Raw genomic sequence first — 19,975 nt, 5'->3', positions numbered from 1 at the left:
CACGATCTTGGCTCACTGCAACCTTTGCCCTCCCAGGTAGCATGCACCACCACGCCTGGCTAATTTTTGTATTTTTAGCAGAGACAAGGTTTCACCATGTTGGCCAGGATGGTCTCTAACTCCTGACCTCAGCTGATCCACCTGCCTTGGCCTCCCAAAGTGCTGGGATTACAGGCGTAGGTCACCACACCCGGCCTCAGCCATACTTTTTTTTTTTTTTTGAGACGAAGTCTGGCTCTGTCGCCCAAGCTGGAGTGCAGTGGCGCAATCTCTGCTCACTGCAACCTCTGCCTCCCGGGTTCACACCATTCTCCTGGCTCAGCCTCTTGGTAGCTGGGAATACAGGCGCCCACGACCACACCCGGCTAATTTTTTGTAAGTTTAGTAGAAACGGGGTTTCACCGTGTTTGCCAGGATGGTCTCGATCTCCTGACCTTGTGATTCGCCCGCCTCGGCCTCCCAAAGTGCTGGTATTACAGGTGTGAGCCACCGAAAGCAAAAGACAGAGTTGTCTTTTGCTTTCATCACAAAAAGTTCTGAGTTAAAGAACCTCACGGTAGGGCAATGGAGTAAGCAAACAAGTCCAGTCAAGACTCTTGGGTCTGTAGAAAGCAAACATGAAGTTTTGTAATAAAGGCTCATGACAGAAGTTCATTTTAATGAGGCTTCTTTCTGTCTGGAAGTGTAAGCTGTTATGCTTGTCATAAAGCAGGCTCTTGTTGCTTGGTGACTAGCTGAATGATCACCTAAAGAATTTTTCCTCCACTCCTTTACCTGTCGGGATGACACTGGGAATCTCTGTTAGCTGCTGGACTGTGCATTATCACTAAACTATATTTCTAATAACACAGTCACTGAGATAATGTCCTTTTGTTGAATAATTTCCTCATTCAGTAAGACTTTTAAAAATTTATAAAATTTATTATTTCAATAGCTTTTGGGGTACACCCCATCCTCCCTGTTCTGAGTCTCCCAAGTCTATTATATCCTGAGTCTCAGTTTCTTGACTTATTGTTATCCTTCCTTGACAGCCTTTATCCTGTACTGTGGGACTTAACTGCTTTCTGGGTGGCAAAGAGCATCTTGATTAATGAAGCACAATTGCCCCATCTGCATTCTGGTGCATAAATTTAATAAGCATCTCCCTCCTCTGTCCACCTAACACGTTTTATCCCCTAAGCCCTTCCTCCATGTTTTACCATCCAGAGGCAACCTCAGATCCAAGTTTCCATAAGAATCTATATGTTTCAGCTCTGTCCTTGAACCAGGACTGCAGGAGCAGATAACCACGTTCTGCAGCTTGAGCATCTGTGCATGACTAGCTAGAACCTGGAACACACAGGAAGAGAAGTCTGGAAAAGTGGAAGGAAGGCTATCCCCAGGGGCTGCTGGGCTTAAACCTCCTCCTGCAGGGCTGCAGGGCCCTCCTCCTGTAGGAAGCAGGTGCCTTCCACCCCTTTCCCAGGGCTGGACGTGTCAGAGCCTCTTTAATCACAGAGCACTTTCAGCAGCATTTTCATTTACAGTCAAACAACAAGTCATAAGAACAGTTTTAAATGCCAAAGACATACTGAAGAAAAGCAAAAAATAATTAGCTGTGCTGTTAAAGTCTCCTCCCCCGGCTTACTTCATTAGAAAAATCAATCGAGGCATTAATGGCTGTCTCCGACTCTAATGAGCTTTATTCTAATTAGACTCACAAGTTATTATTTCAGCTGGAAAAAGGTCTCGTTTGTAATGAGCAGTAGAGTGTGACAGCCTCTGACTGTTTCTTTGACCATATATAGGAATGATCACCATGATAATAACAGTAGTGACAACAATCCTGGGATATTGAGCTTTTCACTTCCAAGAGAGAATAAGTATTCACTAAACAGCTTTGAAACCCCTATGAAGTGTTTATTATACCCGAATCCCCATTTCACCAACAGTAAGGAGGATATTTTGGAAGCTTTAAGCCACATACTTTTTAAGCTTTATATGAGGCTGGCACTTGGATGACTTCAATGATGTTCTTTCCCCACAAGGAGGCGAGCAGGAGTGAGGATAAAGACATGGAGAGAGAACGCAGACAACCATGTTCTCTTGGCCATGTTGAACTGATGTCCGAGAGCAGGCCTTGGCAAACTTCCTCTGGGAAGGGCCACAGTAAATATTTTAGGCCTTGCATTCCATATGGTCTCACTGCGATTCAACTCTGCCATTGTAAGCTTGAAAGTGGCCATAGATAAAAGTAAATGAATGAGTATGGCTGGGTTCCAATAAAACTTTATTTATGGACACTGAAATTTGAATTTCATGCCGTTTTTCACATGTCACAAAATAGTCTTCTTCTTTTATTTTCTCCGAACCATTTAAATGTGTAAAAACCATTCTTGTCTCACAGGCTGGATGTGGCTTATGGGCCACAGTTTGCCTGCCCTGCCGCAGAGAACAGAATTAACCACCAGTAGCATCAGAGGTTAACGCTGTTCAAGGGTTTTGCCCTCTTCAGAGCTCAAACAGCAGGGATAATTTCCACCTTAAGAGACATCTCCCCAGAGCTCTTCTGCGAACACTGTTCTTAGTTTACAAACATGGAAACAATGAAAATCAAAATTAAATGGAAAAGTTCATCTCCAACAGCATCTCTTCCCCATCAGTCTTCAAATTTAATTTCAATCTTTGTCCACATGCATGACATTTTTATACCATTTCAATCCTATTATAGACACAGTGTTTTATTTTGTTTTTCACTTAACATTATCTTATAAAATTCTTCCTTGTTGTGACTGACTTCTTCTAATCAGACATATCATAATTTTTTTGTGGAAGATTTCCATGCTATTCATTGGACTTAAGTAAAAGGGATGTCTTAGTGTCTTCTCAAGTGTAAGAGTTAAGATTCAAATGCTACCACCTTGCCCCCAAGCCAGGAAACTGGGAAAACCCACTTGGTAGACTGGAGCCTCACCTCCCCCAGGATTCACTTCCTTTTGGACAATGGCTTTAGCAAACCTGGCATTTTAATTCATTTGCCTCTTGACAAAGATGTGCCTTCCAGACAAACTCTCTAGAGCTCTTTGTTCTGAAAGAGCTCTCTGTTCCACATACACCCTAGAATTTATATTGAACTTGGATGGAGGTTTGGGGAGACTAATCACACATCTCCTTCCATTACGGTTTTTAACCAGGAAATACCAGAAGGAGTTAGATGAGGATCAGTTTTCTTGCTGGATTACAGAAGCTGGCAGGTCCCCATTAGTCCCTTGCCTCACACTTGTTGAGACCCTCTGGATGGTGACTGACTCAGCCAGTCACATGTGGAGAAAGGAGAAGAGGTTGGGTTTGCCCCTTCACTGTTCCATGGGCTGGGCCCCTGGAGAGGGAGAGTTGAGGGACATACTTTAAGTTGGTTCCTTTCTTTCCTCTCCACAAAGGGGGGTGACACTGTTTGAGGGACCACAGGGCTCACCTTCCCTTCCTTTCTCTTTGCTTTCAGAATAGGAAGCACATGCATTTGGCCAGGAAGAAGACATCAGCTATTGATTGGAGGGCCCTCTCTCTAGAAGGCAGAGAACAATGGACTAGCCAGACAGGAAGGAGAGAGGCCCAGAGGGCAGTAAGGAGTGGGCATCCGGGGCCCAGGGTTGGGGAGAACACTTCTGTTTGGCTTTCTTTCTCTTCCAGGGCATGGCTAAGGTGGCCAACCTGCATGCACCCCAGAAGAGGAAGATGAGTAGGGCCCATGGGACTTTACTATGGAGACCGAGGCTTCCACTGGCCTGATTAACCAATTTTCTGAGAATGAGCACCTTGGGAGGATAACAATCGAAGGAGCCCCAGAGGACACATGACAGGCTGGGGCCATCAGAACTACTGATCTGTGGGGACTATCTGGCTTACTGAATTATGAAACGCAGGTTAAATTAAGGGTTGTCACACATTTGGCTAATTAGTCAATAAGAACAGTAATTAATAGAGGTCAGGCAATTCAACTGCATCTGTGCCCATGACTATCAGAGCCCTTGGAAACAGCAGTGATTTCAAGTGAAATCTAAATCAGCAGTGTTTCCGGCGACCTAGAGCAGGGCCCATGGCCCATACGTTAGCACTTCCTGACGGTTTTCTTCCACCCAAATCCACATGTTGGGACCCAGGGGAAGGTGTAGCAAAGCCAGTGACCACTGTGTAATCTGCTTTTGTTTTTTCCATTTGACACTTGGTCAAAAAACACATTCCTGTTTTCATAGACTTCTTTTGATTTTGAGGAATTTAAAAGATACAGAGAAGCATGAAGAATGTAAAGACACTATATTCCCACCACTAGACATAAGAACTATTTTGGTATCATCTGCTGCTAGCCTCTGCCCTCCTTCTAAGAAATGAAACTACCACCCATTGCTCATCCCCCATCCCCGGGTACAGCAGTGTTCATGGGTTTGGTCGGTTTGTATGTTTAGTATCATTTTAGATACTTTGATATTCATGTTATATGATATAACAAATATACTACACTTTTATGTGTATATGAATATTTAAATATATAACAGATATAAACACATGCCATTTGTAAATATGCCATATAAAAACTGATGGTGCTTAATAAATATTTGTTGAATGTCCATCTATAAACAATGTATTTTTATGTTTTTAATGTACATGGTACCATACAATTTTTATTGTTCTGCATAATCCTCTCTTCACTTAATAATTGTATTTGAAATCTATAATTGTGACTATGTGTGTGTGTGTATATATATATATATACACACCTCTCTTCACTTAATAATTGTATTTGAAATCTATAATTGTGACTATGTGTGTGTGTATATATACACACACATATATATGCGCATATATATACATATATACACACATATATGTGTATATATATACACACACACACACCAGGCATATATATATACACGCACACATATACACATATATATACAGGCATATATATGCCTGGTTTATGTCTCTTAACTGCTGCATAATATTGCACTGTAGGAATATGGAGGATTTTAATTATTTGTTTCTCCATGGGTGGATACTTAGTTTGCTTCTGTTTTTTTGGCTATTGAATAAAGAATGCTGCAGTGAACTTTACTGTAGCTTAATTGATGGTTTTTACCGGTTTGTACTAACATTACTTCTTTATATATTATGCCTACAAATCGTTTGAGGTTTTAAGTGTTATGAATATATTCCAAACTTGCTCTGGATCCACACCTGGGAATCATTCGGCCCATTAATAAGGTAGATACTGACCATGATACTCATCTGGCTCCCTGTGTCTGTTTTCAACTTGTAAGAAACCCAGAAGAGAGGCAGGGTATGATTAAGCATCTCTAAGCAAGCCTCCAACACTCAGTTTTGTAAATATGAGCTTACAATTTTTTGGTACTCCTTTTTGAATCAACTTAGAAAAATGGAATTGAAGTGATGGGAGTCTAGAAGTGTCTACTCCAAGAATGCATTCTCTAGGAACAGAGCAGAATGTGCCTGCACTCGACGGAATTGTGAGAGAGGAACAAAGTGCACCAGAAATAACAAGGTACTTCAGAATAAATTTTTCAAGCAATGTTCAGAACATAATATGCCTCATAATTCCTTCCCAGCTGATACAAACGGGAATGTCTCATTCTTTGCTACGGAGGGTGCCGTTTAGTGGGAGATGAAAAGTTGAGGGTAAATTGGATAAGACATTCTCTAAAGTTCCTTCCAATGCCAAATGTTATTCTTCCAGATTTGAAGCTCCCTAAAGACAAGAACCATATTTTCTAATTTCTCACTATGTGCCTCTCATGGCCCTGGCTCATTTCTAGGTCCAGAGAACATGTTCGTGTCAAGCTTATTAAATGGATTAAAGAAGTCAGTCTTACAATTTCTATGATTTTGTTTGGAGCCCCTTTCCTAATTTCTTTTTGTTGTTGTTACAAGCATATTTAGGTTGATATTAATACTTTCTATTTTTTAAGAGACAAAGTCTTGCTCTGTCACCCAGGTTGGAGTGCAGCAGCACGATCACAGCTCACTGCAGCCTCAAACTCCTGGGCTCAAGTGATCCTCCTGCCTCAGCCTCTCAAGTAACTGGAACTACAGGTACATGCCACCATGCCTGGCTAATTTTTATTTTTATTTTTTGTAGAGACAGGGTCTTACTATGTTGCCCAGGCTGGTCTCAAACTCCTGGCCTCAAGTGATCTTCCCACCTCAGCCTCTCAAAAGTGTTGGGATTACAGGCATGAGCCACTACACCTGGCCAATGAATATCTTTTAAAAGGCTGATAAAAGCCTTTCAAATGAGACACAACAATTAAGAGTAAAACTTCCAAACAGAAAAAATTATATAGGGATTCAGCTGTACCCATGCCACTGACTCACTGACTCATTCTGTAATCACAGCTCGAAAGTTAGCACAGGTTATTTAATGGCTCTGTAAGTGTTCACAAGAATCTAACTCCTGAACATGTTTATTATACCACATAGGAGGGAGGTGGATGAATACACTGGAAAGTGTGTGATTCTAATACTCTTTCTACAAGGAGATATTTGTACCATAGGAAGGCACTTGCTCACGCAGGATCCAAGTTTCTAAGTTCTGCATTTTCAGGTTCAGTCTTAATACCACCCCCCAATCCCATCCCAAATCCTTCCTGTATAAATGGCCTTGATGGTAGAAATACAGGTGACTTCAAACAAAATGAAGGCTACCAATTACAGAGCACATAAACATATCAAACACTACTGGAGACTCTATGTGTATTTTCTTCAATATCCCAGACAAGTTAGTATTATTTCTCAACTTTTTTTGGTGAGGAAAGTGAGAATCACAGAGTTTAAATTAATCTGGGGTTACACAGCCGCTGCCAGAGCCAATCCTTGACTTTGGCCCAGGTTTGAAGCACGGGCTGTTTCTCTTGCACCGTGCTGCCTCATTCCCTAGGCCTCTGTCAATCCAGTGATCTGGCACTGAGCTTGCTCTATACCCGCTATGCTGCTCCAAGTAGAGAGCTCTACTCTAGGAGTCTTCCAGGTCACATTTCCTGCCTTTGTATGCTTCTGTCTCCATTTGAAGCCCAGTGTTCTATCTGCATCATTCACTCATTCAACAAGTTTCTTAAGCATCTTTTTGTCCCAAGTCCTGTGTTGGTTCTGAGGAAACAAAGACAAATGAGACCCAATTCTTATCCTTATGGAGCTGTCAGTCTAAAGTGAGTCTTTTTAGATGTTCGTAAATAATAATGCAGTAGTTACCAAGACTGGTACCCTTTCTCTCCCTGCGTGTTCTCTGTAGGGCTGATGCAACATCCATGGCTGCCAAACCCAATGAATGGAAAGGTGATGGGCAGGAACAGCAAAGGACAGCTAAAGAGAAGGCAGGGAAAGGAGAAGCTGAATGGGAACAAGTCAAGGGAATGAGACACATCAACATCCCTGTCTCTGTTGCTCTCAGTGGTACCTTGGGTTTCTTTCCTTGTCCGAATACTTGAATCCACGGCAAAATGATACCATTCACTGACTATGCCTCACGCTGCTATTGAGTTCAGAGCATTGTTGGCCACACCTGATGCACAGAAATGGCCTGGTTTTTATTTGGACTCATGACTATGTTGTGTTAGAAACTGAACTCTCCTCTTCTTCTTGCTCCCTAAAGAGCCAGGCTGATAGATCCTCAAGAATTTTCTGAAAATCAAGCCCTCCAGAAAAAAGAAAGTGTGTTGCATTTCTTTTCAGCTTGTTGCCTAATTCATTTTCCTTGACGGACTCATCTACTACTGTTAGCTGTATGGGCATGCAGGATCCTAAAGCCCAGAGTATGCACACACTTCACCAGTGGTTCCTACACCAGTGTCATCATCATGACAATTAAGAAGTGATCTGTATAAAACTATGCAGTAGAGATAAAACCAAAACAGACCAAGTCACATCCTTGCCTGTTTTAATTATAACTCTAATTTGGCTGAAGAATGAGGGAAGGTAAACTCAGAAGAGAGAGGTGGCAAGGCAAGGTGATGAAGGGAGAGGAGACAAAAAGAGACTTGGTTATGAACAAAGCAACTTGGTTAAAACATGCTTACCATGCAGCAAAACATTGTTTCATGGAATGAGGATGGCAGCCCTGCCCACTGCTAAACTACATATGCCAGAAAGAGTATCTCTCTGCCAGTGCTGAAGGCTTTGGTTGCCACTGAAAGTGACAACCTGCTGGGTGGGAGGAACACACCATGACTTTCTCTGCACACGTGCGGCAGGCCATGTTACATTGTTCAGGTTTTGATGTTGACAGTCCCAGGTTTTCTCACCATTGTTGGGCACTAAGCAGGCCTTTACACACACGGTTAAAAAATAAAACCCATCATCATATCCGCCACATCTGCCAAATATTATATTTGGTTCTTTAGCAACTCTGAGGCTAAATAGACTACAGAAATCGTTTATATGTAGAACCCAACATCATAGTTCACAACTATGTGCAAGTCACTCTTCACTGGATGAAAAGCAAACGTCTTCTGATCTCTGACACACTGACTCATAACATGGATCAGACTGATCTGATGTACTGTCAAGAGACACTTCTTGAAAAAAATTTTACGAATGCAGATTTACCATGACCTTTCTCACCAATCAGGTTGGTTCTGAGGCCATGGAAATCATGCCACTTCAGGAACTCAAACATTTTGTAAGTGTAAATGACTGTTCAATAGATATAGAGGTCTACAGATAAACAAACATCTTTTATTTATTTTTATTTACTTTTCTGACATGGAGTCTTGCTCTGTCGCCCAGGCTGGAGGGCAGTGGTGCAGTCTCTGCTCAACTGTAACTTCTGCCTCCCAGGTTCAAGCAATTCTCATGCCTCAGCCTCCCGAGTAGCTGGGATTATAGGCGTGCACCACCAGGCCTGGCTAATTTTTGTATTTTTAGTATAGACAGGGTTTCACCATGTTAGCTAGGCTGGCCTTGAACTCCTGACCTCGGTCTCCCAAAGTGTTGGGATTATAGGCGTGAGCCACTGCACCCAGCCAAACAAACATCTTTAAAAATCAGCTGATTTAAGTCCACATACTGCTCTTTCTCAGACATTTCCTGAAATGTCACATTGAATAATATCAATCAACAGAGCCCGAATCTCAAGATCACACAGGAATATGTGAGATGTAGTAGGCAAGCTCATGGCTCTCCCTCAGGAGACTGAACTATTTTTACAGAGAGGAAGGAGGGGATGTAAGAAAGGAAGAAGAATGAGTTTGCATGGTGTCATCTGTACTCAGTTCCCTAATCCTCTTTAAAGTCACAACTATCTATGGATAAGGTCGCCAGCTAGGCTCACGCATGCTCATGATTGCAGCTGGGCCCTGGATCTGACGGAAGCACATCAGCAAACTACATAACAAAGAAATCCACAGTTTCTTTGCCTGGGGCCCATGGCCAGGTTCCATGGAGTCTTAAAACCCAGAAATTATACTTAAAAGTTTTGTGTATATGATTTGTGCATTTTCATAGGGAGAGTCTTTGTAACTTTTATAAGACTCCAAAAAGATGTATAAGGCCCAACAAAGTTTAAGAAGCCTTTCATCAGAAACAGTAACCAGGTGCAAACGGCACTGTACTAAGATACTCTTCATTTAATATTCAGGATCCTCTTTGAGGAAGCCAAGGACTCCCTGGTCATCAGCCAGGGTCTTACATCTTCATAAAGCAAAATATAAATCTGTTTTTGCCTGTAGAAGATACTATTATTGCAGATACCTAAAAATGTGTTTACTTTTTCTGCTTTTTACAAATAAACTGGAATGTATAGTGGACAGCATATCTTAACATCTGATGTCACTTGTATTTGGTACTATATTCAGAAACTCCTCCACAGGCTGCTTTAATCTAGATTCTGTCTTTCCTCTCTAGGTATAGTGAAAAAATGAAGTTTAAAATCACTGTTTGATCCACAGAAAACTGTCACTTTCTTAAAGCTGCAAAGTTAGGCAAATGCTAACACTTCAAGTAAGATTCTAGGAGCCTGTGAATCATGAGGTATAAGAGTAACTATAGATTCCAATGGAATAACGATGGTTAGATAGCAGAGTAAAATAGAATGAGGTGAATAGAAATGAGGCGGTTCCCACTGGTTCACAGTGTTTTTACTCTCCAAAACGAAAAGTAAAAGTAAATCAGATTACAAGCTTCTTTGAACTTTCACTGCTCTCCTGACAATCTGTCTCTCTTGGTCATCTCCAGTCGCAGCAGTGTGTTGTGGTCTCCCACCACCAGCATAGTGAAATGGTGCCAAGTCCTAAATGTCTGGTTAAAGGACCTGAAGTTTCAACCCCTGAACCAGCTTAGAAGGCAAATAGTTGTGTTCCATGGAGGAGAACCTCACTCTCAGTGACAACAGCAGGGTGAGGGTGAGGATGGTGGTGGTGGTGATGGGTGAAGGACTCCTTGAGCAGAAAAATAATTAGATTTTTTAAAAATTCACTTTTAAAATTGAACTTGTCAAAGCAAGGGCCTGTTTATTATTTATATTGTACTCTATAATTCCTATCTAATTTTGTATCCTGAGTAACTAGCATAATGCTTAGTATAGTATTCAGTAGGTGCTGAATCTTTTTTTTTTTTTTTTTTTTTGAGAGGGAGTCTTGCTCTGTCACCCAGGCTGAAGTGCAGTGGTGTGATCTCCGTTCACTGCAAGCTCTGCCTCCCGGGTTCAAGCGATTTTCCTGCCTCAGCCTCCCGAGTAGCTGAGACTACAGGCATGTACCACCATGCCTGGCTAAGTTTTGTACTTTTAGTAGAGATGAGGTTTCACCATGTTGGCCAGGCTGGTCTCAAACTCCTGACCTCGCTATCCGCCCGCCTTGGCCTCCCAAAGTGCTGGGATTACAGGCGTGAGCCACTGCGCCTGGCCAAATCATTTTTTTAAATTGCATTTTTGCTACTTGCTTTTTTTTTGGTCACCATAACTTCTTAGAAAACCACTTGTTCAACTGTGGTGCAAAGGTAAACAGCAGCTCTGCACTGTGACAATCTCTGAATTAGAGTAGTCCAAAATGTGCAAATTAAGTTTTACTATAAATATGAAACCACCTTTCAGTCCTGATTCTATATACTAATGGGGCTTTTACATCTATTTTGAGGAAGACAGAGCAGAAATTTGTTTTTTGGTATCCAACGACAAATTAGTTTAGAAGGCAAATTCAAGCCATGCCCTAAAGCCATCTAATAAATGTGAAGGCGGCAGCAAGGAAGGGCACGTTTACATTTCCATAGGTTTAGTCAATTTTGTTTCTTATTAATTTAAGGGAGAAATAAAGAATTACTGGACATTTCTGGGAGATGAAATCTTAAAACTCAAGATCTCTCAGCATGACTCAATCTCTCAACATGAAGCTGTAGGTGAGTTTAATCTTCTTTCTGTTTTTAAACAACTCTGTAAAATCTAAATAGATTTGACTTGCATTTATGGTTGTCCGCATGCTAGCCTGGATCACATAAATATTTAGCAACGGTAAATGCCCAGGAAAACAATTTGGAAGAAATTTGGAAGAATCCAGCTTTCAATTTTGGTTATATAAACTATGGCAAAGATTACATTAAGCAAACACACATATTAAGGAGGGGTATTTTAATTTTTGGAGGCTTAATGTTTAAATGACATATAAGACAGCATATTCAAAATATTTGGAAGGATGAGCTTTAAGAGAGGAGAGGAAGGAAAGCATGGCTCAGAGAGGATAGAAAATTGCCTGTAAGAATCTACAGCTGGGTACATGTCATGCCTGAGATAGGAGCTCTTCTTCAAATGTAAATGTATTCAATAGTGGAAACTGTGTTTATGCTGAATCTACTAAGGCTCCTTTGTCCAGGGAAGCTTCCATCCAATAAATGATCAAGTTATCAACTTCATTTTCCTTGTAGTACAATCATACTCTACATTATGGATACAAAAGCAAAAGGGGCTCTCAGATTTCAGGTGGGAGCAATGAACTTCAATGTTAAGTAAAAGGAGATAGAATTTCAATTACCAAAACACACTGGGCTGGGCACGGTGGCTCAACGTCCATAATCCCAGCACTTTGGGAGGCTGAGGCGGGTGGATCACCTGACATCAGGAGTTTGAGACCAGCCTGGCTGACACGGTGAAACCCTGTTTCTACTAAAAATATAAAAATTAGCTGGGCATGGTGACACACACCTGTGATCCCAGCTATTCGGGAGGCTGAGGCAGGAGAATCGCTTGAACCTGGGAGGCAGAGGCTGCAGTGAGCCGAGACTGCACCACTGCACTCCAGCCTGGGTGACAAAGTGAGACCTTGTCTCAAAAAAAAAAAAACCCACATTGGATATAGATTATATCATTTTAAGTGTTTGCAAATGTTGTTTAAAAAGATAACTTAAAATTCAGGTTTCAAGTTTTACCATCTACCCCTAACTACTATGCAAATCTTTTTCTTGCCAAAAAGCTAGTTGGGGAAGTCCAAATAAAGAAAGCAAGAAAAGATCTTCATCATTCCAGTGGGAAGAAAATACAGGTTGAATATTCCTTATCTGAAATGCCTGGGGCCAGAAGTGTTTTGAATTTTGAACGTTTCCGAATTTTGGAATATTTGTGCTATATATACTTACCAGTTGAACAACCCTAGTCCAGAAATCCAAAATGCTCTGAGCATCATGTCTGCACTCAAAAAGTTACAGATTTTGGGGCATTTTGGATCTCAGTTTAGGGACACTTAACCTGTATTTCTTTTTATGCTTCTCTTTACTAAAAAAGGTTACTGACAAATTGAACAGCTTTTGAACCAATATGTGAAACTTGGCAACTGTTCCTGGATGAAGTTTCCAACTTAAAAAGTCATTCATAAGCCACAATTTTACTGAAAATAAAAAATTACTATAGTTTAATAAATATTTATTTATGCATATCCAAGGAACATTATAGATTTAACTCTTATTTTAATTCATTATCCATCTCTATTCTTCACATTGATGACCTTTACTGGTCTTTTAATGGTGGCTTAGAAGATTATACAATTATTCTCTCAGCGGGTCCACCTCAAAGTGGGATCTGCTGCTAAATAATACTAATGAATTTAAGATGTCCTTCATTATCTTCCACTGAATGATATACATCATAACTTAGGAATTCATAAATAAACACAAAAATAAAAGGGCGACACAAAGTAAAAAGAAATATAAATTAAAACTGAAAGATTTCAAAGGTAAAATAAGCCTGTCATGCTTTAACCATAGTGTGATATGTTCTGAACTTACGATTTCACTTTTCTTTAGAATAAAAAAAGTATAATACTTGGATTTGTAACTCTAACATTTAAAATTCACCCCTTTGAAGAGATGAATTTAAATTCTACAAGTATGTAAACTCTTAATTATGACCATATCCCATACTTCATTCCATTGATTAGCGCATGACACACTGAGATCAAAATTGTGGGTTCAATTTCCACACAGATCAACTTTGTATCTTATTGTCAATATAAATCCCCACACACTACCAGAGAAGCAACTTAGAGACAATGCTTTGGAATCAGACAGACCTGGGCTGGAATTCCAACTTGTCCACTATTAGTCTTGCAAATCTGAATAAATTACTCAAGCATTCTGAGCCTCAGTTTCCTTCTGTAAAATGTAGATAATACCTGTTGCAATACCATTATCTTGAGATAAGTATAAATTGAATTAGGTATAATATGCTTGCAAAGAATTCAGAGCAGTGCCACACACAGGCCCTTGAGAGGTTTCAGCAGGTACTATGGGCCCCCTTGCTGTAGGAGGTTAGTGCAGGGCACTGGGTGCAAAATGACACGCAGTGGTCAGAATGCTCGGTCTAGGAAAAAAGACTGCTTATTGATTTCCAACTGACTTTACATACTTTAATAAGCAAGGACAGTCCTGGATCCTGGGAATCTCTATTATACATTAAACATTCTTACATGCACTTTATTTTGGAAGGGCAGTGATTTTTATTTAACTCTCCACTCAAACCTTCACAAAAATAGCTTTATGACATAGAAACAAGAATGTTATTGCCCTCACATATGAAGCCATTACTATACTTCCCTTGAAACATGTAGGTTATTTATTTCACTTCTTACCTTTTCAATTTTTTCATCCAGCATTCTGAAGAATTCTTGTTGGCTTTCAGAGATGTGCATGCTGAAAAACAAAGGGTAGTTAAGTGCATATTTCAGTGTTTTGCTAAACCTGGTCTCCTCAAAGGAAAAATGCTGAGTCCCCAAACTTTGGGGAAGACATTTATTTATTGCAGACTTTTCCACTGAAATACTCTGAAGTTACATTAAGGATAAACAGTACAGTATTCCTGAAAATGTGTTTCATAATAGTCTATCAGTGCCTATGACTTAAAGGAAGACAATTTCCTTTCAATGTACAGATGCTATTTATAGTAACGTTACTGGGAGCTGCATGCCAAATTCTTTCTTCAGATACACATTTGTGATTTTAAAAAAAGCATGAGCAAGCAGCACATGGCACATTTCAACACTGTATTGAAAAGAAAAATAAAAAATAAAATGTATCCTAGTTATTGTATTGAAATATAATTTTACAGAGGTGGTCAATATCAGCATGATCTCCAGCTGACTAGGGGTGTGGGCCGGTGGCAAACAAGCTGAGGATATACAGATGACCTGATATTACTCCTGAGCACGTTCTGCACTGGTGGCAGCAGATACACCTCTGAAAACACAATTCCACTGGAACATGTGAGGATGCACGTCTGAGTAGCACTTGCTCTGTGTTTCCTGTCCTATGACATTTAACAGCCTTCTTAGTGACACGGCTGACAAGGCTGGTGGGGACAAAACAAGATGGTAATAAGAGCAGGGATGAATTACAGATGGGAAGGGCATGGGGCAGTATAGGACTTAGTCTTAATGAGCCATGGTCTTAATGACAGTTGTTTCTACCTAGCAGATAGCTGTGGGTGTTCCAAGGAGGTGAAGGATGCTGGATAAGAGAGGTTATCACACAGAGTTTCCTTTAGTTACTATCAGCGCCTACAGGTTATCCTGTCTGAGGAAGCGGGTTAGGGGTGAGCTCTGGAATGGCTTCTTCCCTTCATATCCAAGTGTGGCGAAGAGCCCATCGGACGTACCCTTTAGCATCATGCCTTATCCTTTAGGGGCCACAAGGAGGGGCACAAGTGACCTGAAACGCTCCGGGCCTCCTGTGACAGACAATGGGGCCTGAGGCTCAGAGGAGGTTCTCCCCTCTGTATAAAAGCAACATTAAAATCTGTGAGCAATGACATTAACTCGGCTATCAAAGGAAAACAATGTATATATCTGATTCCCCTAATCGACTTCAATGGTTTACAAAGCACTTTCACATATATCATGTAATCTTACTGCCCTTTATCTGATCATTCAAATAAGGTAAACATTTTGTTTGGGAAACACGCCCTCTCTTATTGCAGGTTTGAAAGGCAGAACAAAATCTGGGATGATGAGAGTACATTAAACTGTCTCCTCTCTGTAGGATCCTGGACAGAAAAGTCAGTTTGCATAGCTGAGTTTTCCCAGGTTCCTCATGTTTTCACTGTCTCAAGCACCAAACATTTTTTATTTGAGCCATGTTGGATACAAATCTTTCTAAATTTCATATTCTTATAATAGAAGATCTCTCTCATAAACATTTCTTTTTTTTTTTGAGATGGAGTCCCACACTTTCGCCCAGGCTGGAGTACAGTGGTGCGATCCCGGCTCACTGCAACTTCCGCCTCCCGGGTTCAAGCGATTCTCCTGCCTCAGCCTCCTGAGTAGCTGGAACTACAGGCATGAGCTACTGCGTCCAGCTAATTTTTTGTATTTTTAGTAGAGATGAGGTTTCACCACGTTGGCCAGGCTAGTCTCGAACACCTGACCTCAGGTGATCCACTCACCTTGGCCTCCCAAAGTGCTGGGATTACAGGCATGAGTAACTGCGCCCAGGCAGATCTCTCTCTCTTAATATAGGTAACTGGATAGATAACCATATGTATATGTTGCCCCAGAAATGTTGCCCTAGAAAGTATTCCAGAGACCTCATAAAAAATGGCATTTTTAGGATTTGACGTTCATTGTGGAAACTCACTGGTTGGAGTTTTTAGCATATATTGCTTTGAATATAGTAGGAGGGCAAAAAACATTTCTTAATTAATTGACAGAGTCCCCCTATTTAAGTTCATGTGATTCATGACCCCTTGCTGAAGCAGCAGAGTTTGTCAGCATGGGCGATGTGCAGGGCCTGAGTCCTCATCTATAAAACCAGGGCTGGTCACTGAGGTCCCTTCTACTGTCTATGATTGTCATTAACTTCCATTAGCTCCTTTATTTAAATACCACAACATGAAAACTGCGACATTTGGTCAGGACTCATACATATGCACATGAGAGGTACAAGAGGGGGCATTTTTAAACAAAAGTAACTCTGCAAATGTATCTGCCACCTCTGTGATCAAGAATGCCCTTATCACAGGGTCGGGATCCCTATCAGGAGCTTGAGACCAAAAGTGGTGGCTAAGGACCTCGGGATGCTTAACCTCGGGAAAGCAACCACAAAACTCTCAGTGATTTCAGTTTTGTGTCGTCCCATGATATAGAAATGCTCCTGCGTTTGCTTTGTCTAAGAACATCAGAACATGCCTGCCTGCCTTTGCCACATTTTATAACTCATGAAGAAGAGTCACACACCAGACTGAGTCACTCTCTTGACATCTTGAAGTACAGTGCATGGGTTGTGTTAGAAAAGATTGAATGGAAGGGAGGCTTTGTTACTGTCAAAGCCTGATGCGCCACACAGGCTCCTCTAGATAACCTGCATTGTCACTGGAAGTGTGTCAGACATTGCCGGGGGAGCAAATGCCCACACGGGTCACCTGTGCATCGTCTCAGATATGGTGTCATCTGAAAGCATGAGGCCTTACTCTGCTGTTCTCCATGGGATTGTTTCAGAGAGAAGAAGAGAAATCTCTTCAATGAGACAGAATTTTTATTCTGATGAAATAAAAATTTCGCCGTATCAACTGATTCCCGTCTAGATAAACATGGGTCCCCTCTCCCCATGTGGAAGAAACTTATCCACACAGTGGCATGAATACGTGTTTACCTTCAAGAGTACAAACTGCACTGTGGAAAACAGTCCCTGCATAACGACTTGATTCTAAAATCCTTTCTGATGTACAATTTGATGATTTTGAGTGGGGGAGATGAGGAGGAAGAGCTCACTGGCTTTTCTACCTTTTTTCAAGATATTAGAAAGGGATCACTGAATTGTTTATGACTTAAGTTTATAAAGGATGAATAATTGATTCTAAGATTCACTTACAAAAGATTCATTGGCATTCACTTACCAAAGCCGGCACATTGGTACCTGACTTAACCAATAAGGCTCAACAATTTTAGTAATCTCTATTTCTCTCCGGTAACTCAAACTCAACCTTGGAAAACTCAATGCACCACTGGGGCACTCCCTGTGGCACTTAGTGCTGGCAAAGCTCTTGTGAGTTAACTCTGCACCCTCAAACACTCTTCTTCCTGAGACTTCTCAGCTTCATGGGACTAGGGATGACAATAGGATGGTATCTTAATGCAAAGTAAACAGATTAATGAATGACGGGCAAAATGGGTTTTAGAGTTAAAAGATTTGGGGCTTCCACTTTCAGTGTCTTAAAAAAGTAAAATCTACAAATGATAAAAAGCTAAGCACAAAAGCATGAGGAGGCAAAGTCCTAATTCCCTAATACCTCGCCCGTGAAGCATGGCAGAGTAAGCCACCCTAAAATACGCCCACTTTGGCATAAGGACTATTTTGAGCTAAAGGTAACTGAAAGCAGCAGGTGCAGGAGGGGAATTCTGACCTCCTCTTTTCTTCCTGAAAGTAGGAGATGAAACTCCCATGTGAACAGGGAGGAGGAAAGAAACACCAGGAGGAAAGAAGCATTCTCATTACCAGAGACAGGGAGTGAAGGCCAAGAGAATTCTGTACTAAGAGACTTTGTTAAAATAATTCTTTTCTTCCTTTAGTCTCCCCACATATTTCAGGTGCTTTTCCACAACTGTCTCTGTTTGTTCAACCTAGTATACAAATATGTGGGTTTTGTCACTTCTTGGGTCTTCATTTTTCTATAGGGGCTCCCATGTATATGTAGAAATTGGTATTTTTTCTCCTGTTACATCTGTCTCATGTCAATTTAACTCTCAGGCCCAGCGAGAAACCCTGAGAGGGTCAGGGTAAAGTTCTGCCTCCCCTGCAAAAATTAAATGCAATTACCAGCTGGGTCCCTGGTAAATCTTAGCCTGAACACAGTTTTTCCTTCATGATCATCATTATTTTTCAACTGGACCTCAGAGAAGCAGATTCATCCTAACCCTCATTCTGTGACAGACCCCTACTAGTAGTTCATGCACAGCTCACTTTTATTTAAGTTGTTATTTTGTTTTTTAATAGTAGTATAATAAACACCTGTGAAACCAAAAAAAAAAAAAAACAAAAGCGAGGACCTTGACAACCACCCATAGCTGACTCCATGTGAGCTCCCATCCGTGTGTGTGTTCCCACAACCCAATGTAACTATCACTCCCTCACTTTGCTTTTACATAGTTTTAATGCATCTCTTTGTGTGCCTTTAAAAGACAGACTATTTCAGTTGTTTTCAGCTTTATAGAGTACATCATGTTCTATGTAATCTTTCAGGACTTACTCTTTTCCTGTAATATTAGACTGCTAGGGCCCATCCAGTATTGTGCATGGCTGCTGTGCATTTGTTTGAACCGCTGACTAATATCCCATTGTGTGACTATAGTGTAGTGGATTCACGCAGACTCCTGTTAAAGGCATTTGGGTTGTTTCTGACATTTAAGGCATTTTTACCAAGTGCCAGACAATGCCACAAGCAGTGGGCATACCCTATTTCATTTGTTCTCCAGCCCCACAAGACAGGATCTTTCACTTCCATTTCTCTCTGAGAAAACTGAAGCTCAAAGACAGTAGATCACTTGACTGATATCAAATGAAAGCATTAAATGAAGGTATGAGGATGACATGCCTTCAATGGTGGTATGAGGATGATCTGCCTTTATGGTATGGGACTGTCCTTCCACTCATGGGGAAAAAGAAGCCTCATCTTATTTTATGCATCAGTATAGTAAATTGATCCCGCATGTCAGCAAGTAGGAAAAGTAAAACTCTTCTCTTGGCCCTCCAGAAAGATTTCTTAATTGAATTACAGGAATCCAATGTTCTGATTCACAGTTTGAAATACATACACATACGTATGTAATGTGTGTGTACACACACACACACACACACACACAAGCATACTGCTGTGGGGAAAACAGAATTTTCTCCTCTGAAAGCTTCAGCACAAGCCAGTCTGTGAAGCATGCTGCTTCAGGGTGTCAATGTTAAGTAAGTATTCTTTCTCCTCCGTTCACTCTCTCTTTATAACTCTGAGATAAGGGAAGCATTTAAAAATAGCATTTTTCAGATATCCTGGATGATAAGGTGGTTTGGCTGTGTTATCAGGTATCTGCTGTCCCCAAAGGCAGATAAAGTAGATGAAAGTAATCAGCAGTGAGGTGGGCTACGAGGTTGTGGCCATAGCACAACATTTACCTGAGGGTGAAAACATCAGCCGCATCATTATACTGACATTGTAAATGGTAAGTGGATTTTAACATGTTCAGTTTTCTTTGAAAGTAAAAATTAAATGACAGAGCCCATTACCTACCCCCTGAGGTCTCCTAACTGCGACACCACAGTGGCCATAGCTGTGGCGATTCCACAGACACTGAGCCAGGGTAAAGTGATCATGTATTAGGTAATTTTTGTCACAATTTTCTGGAACAATCAGAGATAACATACTTTCTTCTGCTTATGATTTTGATTTATGGGGCTATTGATACATATATGTAATAGTCAAATTTATTTTGGGGTAGGGGCGACTGTGTCAAATGTACCAGTGTCATCGGTACTC

At 41.0% G+C, this 19,975-nt stretch overlaps 1 protein-coding gene across 1 annotated transcript in view; it reads right to left on the bottom strand.

Moving 5' to 3' along the window:
- The window catches only part of C1H1orf21 (chromosome 1 C1orf21 homolog), a 237,053-nt gene that overhangs the window by 8,180 nt on the left and 208,898 nt on the right, over window positions 1–19,975 (bottom strand). The window contains exon 5 of the mRNA XM_011746348.3: window positions 14,094–14,154. Within this exon, the coding sequence (XP_011744650.1) occupies window positions 14,094–14,154 (61 nt within the window). The remainder of the gene's footprint in view (window positions 1–14,093; window positions 14,155–19,975) is intronic.

This window comes from Macaca nemestrina, chromosome 1 (assembly GCF_043159975.1).
Source record: "Macaca nemestrina isolate mMacNem1 chromosome 1, mMacNem.hap1, whole genome shotgun sequence".
NCBI classification, from domain to species: Eukaryota; Metazoa; Chordata; class Mammalia; order Primates; family Cercopithecidae; genus Macaca; species Macaca nemestrina.
This window is presented reverse-complemented; position numbering and strand designations above follow the sequence as displayed.